This window comes from Choristoneura fumiferana, chromosome 14 (genome assembly GCF_025370935.1).
Source record: "Choristoneura fumiferana chromosome 14, NRCan_CFum_1, whole genome shotgun sequence".
Classification (NCBI taxonomy): domain Eukaryota; kingdom Metazoa; phylum Arthropoda; class Insecta; order Lepidoptera; family Tortricidae; genus Choristoneura; species Choristoneura fumiferana.
Genome location: NC_133485.1, coordinates 8,318,233 through 8,328,516, shown reverse-complemented (window position 1 = coordinate 8,328,516; position 10,284 = coordinate 8,318,233). Strand labels below are relative to the sequence as shown.

The 10,284-nt window shown below is 38.4% G+C and overlaps 1 protein-coding gene across 1 annotated transcript; it reads right to left on the bottom strand.

Annotated features, from left to right (window-relative positions):
- Positions 1-103: 103 nt before the first annotated feature.
- LOC141435005 (2-amino-3-ketobutyrate coenzyme A ligase, mitochondrial-like) lies at positions 104-9,944 on the bottom strand (the record flags this gene model as incomplete). Its single annotated transcript, XM_074097512.1, is given in 9 exon segments — positions 104-962; positions 1,429-1,606; positions 2,400-2,592; positions 3,178-3,358; positions 3,548-3,755; positions 4,180-4,281; positions 5,316-5,381; positions 6,214-6,380; positions 9,864-9,944. Coding segments are annotated over 9 exon segments (1,287 nt in total). The 3' UTR covers positions 104-801.
- Positions 9,945-10,284: the final 340 nt, after the last annotated feature.

Here is a 10,284-nt window from a genome sequence, read left to right as displayed (position 1 = left end):
CTAGGCTTAAATACAGTAGATTTATTCGTGATTATAAGGTGTGCAAATAATTCATATGATTTGTTGTGGGTAGAAGAAGGGGGAGCAATTATAATACGAAAAGTTGTCTAAAAAACTTTATTGCATTGGGTATTTACATTTGTCCATTAGATACTCGTAGGTACACGACGTTCTAGCCGAACAGCATGTATAATGTTACATTTTTGCATTCATTTATTTTTGGATGCTCTGCCAATCTGGTTTTTATCAATTCGTTCAGTCAAATTCAATAACGTAAAGACAGTTTCATATTATCATTCTGCCAACTTAGTGATCGTCCATTAAAAGCGTGAGGTTCAGGTTTCGGTAAAAATCACAAAATATCACATTTAAATTCTAACCACGTGTCATCAGTGGGGAGAGATAAAAGTGGCTTAAAAATCACATAGTAATGAATGATCCCCTAACACTTTTACTCGTGATATTTAGAATGGAATTATGTCACTTTACATTTTGCTTTTTAAATATATTTCAGGGTTTGGATTGTGAAAAAACTCATCAAAGTCAGATCAGTCGTTTTTGACTAAATCAAAAACATACATACTTACAAAAGTACAGTAAAAAAAACGAACCACATACCAGGAAGGGAACGTTTTCGCCACAAATGTCATGATAACATTATATTAGTACATTTGCCAAAGAAATCATCCAGAAATTGAATTTAAAAAGGCTCCACCCTGGTACGCCATTCAGTTTCCACAACTGTACCCAAATAGAGAACACACCATCACTTCCAACCAATCGTCTTCTGATTAGTCCGATTTAACCCTTTATAAGTCCAATAGCCTTCCCGACCTCCGCGAAGGCGTCTACGGCGCGCGCTACGTCGTCCGGCGTGTGCGCGGCGCTCAGTTGTACCCGCACGCGCGCGCCGCCCTTCGGCACCACGGGGTAACTGAATGCCACTACGTAGATGCCGCGCTCTGAAACACGCGGCGTTACAGGGGTTAAAACAAATGTTGCCCCTTTAGTAAGTGACGAACGTGTTAAATTTTTAATCACTAAGTAATAACGGAGGATAAAGAATCTGTACCTAACCTGCGGCTCGCTAGGTTTGAATACTACATTACATAGATTTTCAACTATTTTGATTTTCAGACCACAAATTCAAATTATTGAATCAGGCGTTACTTTCTTTGCGACCTTATACCAATGAACTAAAAACGATTACTTTTTCTGACCCGCGATGTTAGACTAACATCTAGTAGCGTGGTGAACGGTTGTGTTGCTCTGAGGATGAACTCTGGTTGAGTTCGTAACGCGTCAGTGTAGTGTGGTGGTGGTGGTGATAGTTGGGTTTGTGTGATTTGTGCATGTTTATGCAGTGTGGAGGTGGAGGAGCTCTATAACACACATTAGTTTTCCCTGTTCTAGAGCTTATTAACTTACTCAGCATGCCGGACGCAAGCTCGACGGCCAGGGGCGCCTCTCCGACCATGACGGGGCAGATGGGGTGGTCGTCCCCGGCCACCGTGAGCCCGGCCGCCTGCAGACCCTCGCGGAAGGCGCGCGTGTTGCGTTGCAGCCGATCACGGAGCTCACTGCTGCCTTCCACCAGGTCCAGGGACTGGAGGACAACAGTCCAGTGGTTAGTCTTAGGTCAGTTTTGCCACTAGGTGTCTGTTGTTCCTGTTATTTTATGTGACACTAGCCTGTTACTCGCGACTCCGTCCGCGTAGAATTCGTTTATCGCTATCCCGCGGGAACTATGCAATTTTCCGAGATAAAAACTATCCTATGTCCTTCCCCGGGACTCGAACTATCTGTGTACCGAATTTCATCTAAATCGGTTCAGCGGTTTTGACGTTATGGAGTAACAAACAAACAAATAAACATACAAACAGACTTACAAACTTTCGTATTTATAATATTAGTGGGATTAGTGGGATATTGCACTCCTAGATAAAGAGCAACTAATAAAAATAATCCACCGTTTTAATTTAGACTTTCCAGAATTTTAATGGAGTCTAAATCTAAACGGGGTATTGTTGGGAGTTGACATACTCTTAATCTAAGAGTGCGATACTTATATCTGTTTATTTTGTTACATTAAACAGAGAAGACATCGCAGATATCTATTTTATGGTAGAGTCATTCACGATGACGCGTGCCGTGGTTCTTATTACAATGTCATTAATGGCTAATTTTGACAAAATCACACGTCTTCGTGGACGATACTAGGTATACATACATTACATACATATAACAAAAATTTAACAGAGACCCTTAAATCTGACCGCTAGACGATAACGCTACTCTAGAGACTCTATTAAATATTCAGGACTAGTGCATTACATTTCAGTGTCTAGAGGGCTAAATCTTTATAGAACATTGAAGAAGAGATCGTATTAATTCTTTACCTTCAAGGAAGCAGCCACTACAGGTGGCGGGGGCGCATTAGAGAACAGATACGGGCGCGAGACATTCCGGAGCAGGGTGATAAGTTCTTTGGGCCCCGTGGTGTACCCTCCTGCCGAGCCACTTACAGCCTTGCCCAACGTTGAGCAAATGATGTCGGCTGCGCCCATTACGCCGCAGTATTCTTCGGTACCCCTGGAATAAGAGGTAAAAGATTCACTAATCGTGCCTAAATAATAAATCACATGTACTTAACAGTAATGATTGAGGGTAGCGCTGGCTTCTCCCTTATACTCGTATAGCTTCTCCCTTGGATTCAGCGATGTTATCTTTAGTCGAGGATCTGAGTCTTATCATAATAATTCGCCATTCATCAAATGTTCTTAGACATGAAACATTCATCAAACTCAATTTAGCTGTTTTTGAGATATTGAACTTTGAAGTGACAAAGTCGGGGTTTTCCAACTTTTAGTTGGTTAGGTTAGTCTCTACCATTTGTTGACGCAGAGCGACTACTCCGTTTTATAAGGGACAGCTCTATAAATTGTGTCTTGAAAAGGTTAGCAATGGTGACCATCGATCGAGAACACGCAGTTCTTCTAAGACAGCCCCTTTTGAGTTGAAGCCACAAGATTCAGATATGATAATTTCGAGAGCAGCAGTGGAGCGAGGAAAGCGTGCAACCCTTTCCCGTCTTTGCTGGAGAGACTATATTCAGCTGTTCAGCAGTGGTCGAGCTGTCTGTGTTCCGATTACAGTTATGAAGAATGGTCCACATACCGGCCTGTAGCCCCGAAGAAGCCAGTAGCGTGACTGTCGTCAACGCACAACAGCGCGCGGTATTTGTCGGCCAGTTCACGTAGTCCCGGAAGCGGTGCCACGTTGCCGTCCATGGAGAAAACTCCATCCGTCACTATCAGTTTGATGCGAGCATCGCTGTGTGCTAGCAGGTGCTCTAATTCTGTCAAAATATTCCATGGTTTATATTGTCTTCTTGTTGAGATACCGAATATTTCGTGAAGTTTTGAAAATGGGAGTCGAACATTCTGTGTTGATGATGAACGTGAAATTTTTTGACTTTGACTCTAATCTAATGAATTGGAGAAGGTATGTATTGGAAGCTAAAGTCATGTTATTAAAAGAAACCTACCACTTAAGTCCCTGTGTGGATAGCGGTGCTTCTGTGCTTTACAGAGCCGTATTCCGTCAATGATGGAGGCGTGGTTGAGCGCATCAGAAAACACTCCATCTTCTGGCGTCAGCATGGATTCGAATAGCCCAGCGTTAGCATCGAAGCACGAGCCATACAGGATGGCATCCTCCCGACCATGGAATTGCGCCAATCTGTGTTCTAGTTCCTGACAAAATAAGGTGAGTTATTTATTAGATTTCAGTAGACAGTAACGGTCTTATTACAAAGAACGGAAACACATCTCAGACAAACTTAAATGACGGTTTTCCTTGACAACCGTAGGTATAAAAGTCCAGTCAGATTTTACTTATCACAATAGCATTTGGTAGCAAATAATCTAAACCCATTTAGTACTCTACCGCAGTAAAGTAAGCAACAATACTGGGAAAGTTTAAAACTTTTTACTAGACAGTGACAAAGTAATAAAAGGTTTAAGTTTCTTTTAAGCTTGACTGTAACTATATACTTACAAAGTGGTTTTTTATTCCTTTCGAACCAGTATGCGAGAGCGACAGGGATGATTGCTTTATGTTCGCGATAAACGCTAGCGTCCTTATTGGAGTCCTGCAACGTTCACTACGTCAACTAACCTTATGTAAAGTTTGAGTTCCGCAAATAAATCTCACGGAACTAAGACCAGCGCCATATTTGCGTAAGCCCTCCCTTGCTGCTTCCACCACTTCGGGATGATTCTGCAAATAAACGAAACAGGGACTAGTCTAAGATCCGAACTTGAAAAGATCTTCACCGGTCTGATAATAGAATGAAATGTATTTTATAATAAATTTAGTATTTTAGAAAATATATTAGAAACGGATTTGCTAAAAAAAAACCTGGACAGGCTATTTTTAATTATTAAAAAAAATGTTTTTTAATTAATTTTTGTTGCATCATCGAGAAAAAAAGACAATTTTACATTAACTTAAAAGTATAATACATATAGAATATGTAGACGTTGGGTTTGCTATTGTTTACTGGACGAACTACTGGGTTGCCAGGTATAAACTTTACCAGTTATTATGTCGATGCCAGTTACTGTCATTTGATTAGTTAGATAATAGAACAAATTGTATATTAACGTAAGCGCTGTTTTATTGTGAACACGTTGATATAGGGTTGTCTGCATTTAATTAAAAAAAATGAAAAAAAATTGCCTGTCGAGGATTTTTTAGCAAAATCATTTCTAATATATTTTCTAAAATACTAAATTATTATAAAAATACAATTCATTATATTATCAGACCGGTGAAGATCTTTTCAAGTTCGGATCTTCTACTAGACGCGATTGATTACGAGTAAAAATATTTAAAAAACAGTAATAAAACATCATAAACATAGTTTCAGTGAAAAACATTTTGATGCAACCTTTTTGGCTGACTGTATTTTTGTTGATTGTAGTACTTGAATTGTCAGCCAAACTTCATATCCGTATCAAATTTCAACTCATTACGACCACTAGAAGTAGGTAAGTACCTAGACAAAATGTTTGATCTTAAAAACGTATAGGTATTTACTGGTATAGATAAACGTATAGATAAACATTGCAAGTTAAAAAAAAGTAGTAAAAATAACATAATTCACTTCAGAACGATACAGAAAAACAACAAAAACTATCAAGCTACCCTGACGTTACTTAAACTAAGTAATTGACACGTACCTATAATGATACCAATTAACAACACTCCCAAATTAATTGCATTACGTAGGTGGGGACTTTTCTACTTACCGATAATCCTAAATAGTTATTTGCGCAAAAATTCAGGAATTCACCTTCCGCTCCCTTCACCTTCACCTGGAATTTAACGTAAATACATTTATCAAGTCCTCCTATTACCTATACCCTAGCTAGTTCTACATTTTAGGAAACATGAAATAATTGCCCGTAACTAAATGACCAGTTAACATATCCGATCCACGTGAAATAGAGCGATAATAATTTCATGTTAGTGTTGGACGTTCACGGCTGCAGTACCTATAAATATTTACTTCAGGTGTTTAGTTTTTTTCTGTAAGCATTACTTCTATAATAGAAGACTTTGAATGTTTACATTTTCTATACAGAGCGGTCGGCTAGTCGTGATTCGACGTTTAAGATAAAACTAGGATTCCTTTTCCGTTGTTGTCATTATTTAAGAAAAGTTGTTTAGGCATTTTTCAATTAGAAAAGTACTTGTTTACCGAAAGAGTTAATTGTCCGTTATTCAAAATTGGTTCCTCCATAAGGTCACGCGACTCTACTGTCAAAGTACTTAATAAGAGTATCATCATCATCATATCAGCCGAAAAACGTCCACTGCTGGTCAAAAGAGGCTTCCCCAAAAGAGTTCCACAACGATCGGTCCTGCGCAGCTGCGCTTCCCGCGTCCAAATGGTTCTCCTGTTACTTTTTACCAGATCGTCGGTCCATCTTGTTGGGAGTTTTCCAGTTCGTGATCGCCACTCTAATCTTTATTGCCGTTTCACTGTCACTTAAGTTTGGCAACTCCCAGAGCACACTTTGGGAATCGTTTACGAGAAGTGTGGTTTAATAACATCGCATTACCTGGCAAGTAAAATCATTGTGGCACTCACTGTGAGAACGTTCCACGGTGGGACAGAAAACAAACGATTTCGACTGTTCCTACCTTAGTATCCTGGGGTGATGAGATCACTCTCTCATGTTTGAAGGTCTTGGCTCGCTTGATGTCCTGTAGACGATCTTCGAGAACTTCCCTCAGTCTGGCCACGCCTGCTCGCTCGGCCCCTTTCAGCTCGTGTAACTGCCGAACTTGGTTGCCATTTGTTGTGAATACTGTGGACATCCAGAATTCCTTTCACTGCTGCAAACTTAGATACTACAGAATTAAATTTAAAATGTACTAGGGTAAAACTATGATAGATGCCCAAAGAGTATAGGTGCCCCGATCGTATTTACTCTAGTTTCGCGAATGAATGAAGACACTTTGCTACATAAGCAGAGCCAGATTTATAAATTTGCGCCAGTATAGGTGAAAAACTTAAGAAAATACCCTTGTTGGTATGGTCTAGTGTTAATATGGAGCTTAAGTGATTCTTCGAATTGGAATGTCAGTTTGTTTATACGGACACGTTACTACTACATAGAACAGGTCATTTTTTTACTTAAGTTTTTCACCTATAGGATATTAAATTTTTGCCGCCCCTAGTGACCTCTGATTTATATTCGATACCCCTATCATACTCGTAATTAATTACATTTATTTTATTCCATCACCGAAATTGCAACTTTATTATTTGTGCTCTATCGCCTTCATTACATCAGCTTTTCCTGTTATTAGCATGATTATTTATGAACTACTAGGGGATCGTTCTTGTGCCAATTTATAGATTATTTTAATAATATATAAACCCGCAATTTAGTGAAAATTATACGAAAATAGTTTTTGCCTACGCTCTACTCCAATCAATCGCGATCGATCTGTGGATCGCTGCTGTTGATCTAGTCAATCTTACTAACGAAATAGTTGTTTATGCAGCAATGTGACTATGTAAAATACCAAGTCTAATCATTAGCTTAGGGAGTAAGCTAGCTAGAGCTAGCTAGAGTCTAGCAAAATATAAGTTTTTTTAGACGACCAGATGGCCTAGTGGTTAGAGAACCTGACTACGAAGCTTGAGGTCCCGGGTTCGATTCCCGTGTCGGGGCAGATATTTGTATGAAAAATACGAATGTTTGTTCTCGGGTCTTGGGTGTTTACTATGTATTTAAGTATGTATCTATCTATATAATTATATTTATCCGTTGCTTAGTACCCATAACACAAGCTTTGCTAAGCTTACTTTGGGACTAGGTCAATTGGTGTGAATTGTCCCGTGATATTTATTTTATTTATTTATTTATATAAGTCATCATCATCATGTCAGCCGAAAGACGTCCACTGCTGGACATAGGCCTCCCCCAAGGCTCTCCACTCGGACCTGTCTTGCCTTGTCGTCGCTCTTCTATATAAATACCTAAAAATATAAGTACCTACCTAAAGCAAATTAAAAATCCAGGGCACAGCACTTTACGATAAATTACGCGATCTTCTAACAATTTTTCAATTAAGTAAGTATTATTATAGCTACTGCAAAGGCTCTCAAGGTTAGCTGACACCGTCACGTTAGTTGTACGTCAATGAGCCTCTAATATGTTACATTGTCGTGTTTGGCAACGGGTGTGAAAATATGCGAAGTGAAGCCTCATTCATTTCCATTGAGCTACCGAAGCGATGTCGGACCGACGGCAACGTTATTTGATAAGGAAAGGTTGCATCAGGTAACGTCCGAGTGCTCGCTCGACACGCTAATGCCCAATAGACGACACCATGCTATCATCTCTATTGCTAATGACATAAGATTAAAGATGCCATCTATTGGAACCTTATGTTTAAATCACCTTGTGCTCGGGAGGATTTAAATGTTAATTAAAAGTTGCAAGATAAGATAACTATAGAGGTGTATATACGTATGTATGTAAACTCTTTATTGTACAAAAGAAAACGAACAAAATACAATTGTATAAGTAGAGTTATTCACGATGACGCGTGCCGTGGTTCTTATTACAATGTCATTAATGTCTAATTTTGTCAAAATCGCGCGTCTTCGTGGATGGCACTAGGTATACAGGTAATGCCATAATGTAGTTCGTAAAACCTGAATTATTTAATTTTTCTCAAAAATGGTATGAAATGTTGGTCATTACGTTATCAAAAACTTCGTAGTATGCGAATTCTATGTAGAGTAGGTAGAGCCGAGTATTTCCAGTAATCGCTGCGATGGAATCTTGACTAGACTAGGTACTAAATTCTGAATAATTAAGTAGTACAACCAAATTTATAAATTGGTACTATTTTGGTAATAAAATAAATCATACATAGGTATGGGTATAAATCATACATTTAGGGTTCCGTAGTAGTTAGTAGTCCGAACTCTTGTATATTTTTTCTTTAATATTTTTCTAGTATTTTTTTATCTAAATCTGTAATAGGTACATCGTTAGAAAGGTCATGTAAAAACATTGTAGGTTCACTATGTTTACTAAGACCATTTTTCGGTTTAGGGATCCGTTTGCAAAATAATAAGCTTAAAAGTGCTAATTTTCACTACAATCAAGTGGCCACCCCCCTCTACAAGCAAACCTGATTGTTATGCTGAATAATATGCAAAAAAAAAATAATATAACTACTGAGCGCCAAAAAACTGACCCTCAAATGTATGCAGTGCCAATAATAGGTAATTCTGTATGTCGCGAGGGCCAAATTTTGTGCCGCTGAGTATAGTAGTAAAAAAATATATAGAATATTGGCCACATATTAGTATAGAACCCTATACTGCGCGTGGCCCAATACTCGCTTGTATGGTTTTATTTACCTATTTATTAAGGTCCACGTATGTACCCGTGCCCATGTAAGTTTGTAATGGAATGTAATGACCTAATTTTTACTTAGGTACTTGTAACTGTGACGTAATGTTGATGATAATACAATAATATGGTCCCATAGACCTGATCTAATGATGTAGCCGGAATCTAGATACTCAATTTCCAAAACAGAATAACGTAGATAACCTAACCGTGTTTGGGCTTACTAAAATGGTTTTGAGTGTCTTTAATATGTAATTCTAAATTAAGCTAACGCTTACTTTGGGGCTACATCAACGGGTTATTATGAGTAAACAATAAAAATATCTCCGCTCTTGTTTTCATGTGCACAAAGTCGTGTTTTTTTTTAATAATTGTATTTATATAATTTTAACTTACATAAAATTTGACGTCACAATACCTAATCGTTAATGTCATAAACTGGTAGAGCACTTTCTTGATCGACTTTATGCAATCACTGACCTATACTTACCTAAGTGCGATTTTTTTTCTATACTGTACTACTTTAATTCCAGCTTTAATCCCGAAAGTTTTAACTATACAGGTATTTTTACCGCAGTAAAAAACAAACAAACAAACACTTTAAAATAGAGCTTTAGCTGATACTCTAAATAATGAACACTGTGAAAAACCGCACATAAATTCACATATTTTATTACGTTTCCTGTAAAGGATAACGTCTGGTATGTATTAAAACACTAGGTACGTGCTTATTGAAAAAGTAGTTAGTTATGTCTTCATGTTTGGCCTTCATGACATCATACTTGAAAAAACACTACTACTAACTACACAAGACTGAAGATTTACTACTACATTCACTATTTTTGATATAATTATGCCCCTAGTTTTTTTTGAAATAATCAAATTATGTAGAAATAGAATGATTGGGATTACCTTTGCGCAGGAGTTGCGAGCGCAGCGCCATAGCGTCGAATGGGGGCGCGGCACCGGTGCGCCCGCGCCCGCGCCGCTCGTCTTGTTAGCAGACCAGTCACGCAAGTTTCTGTTTACGTTTAATTTTGTTTTCGTTGCTACACGGCTACGAATTACTTAGTGACTTAACAATGAACGGTTGCCTTTTGTCTTCCGTCTGAGGCGGATCCGTCTGAGATTGATACACAGACGAACATTAGCGTTATCTTTTGAGTAGGTAAGTTTAGTAACTACCTACTCTAGTTTGTTATGGCTGCTGCAAGTTGCATTGGCTGCATTGCATGCAAATAACTAAGTAGAAGTAACTCACGTGATCACATGCACAGATGCTGATGCTATAAGTAATAACTTAAAGCTATCAGTATGTCCCTATACTTTTATT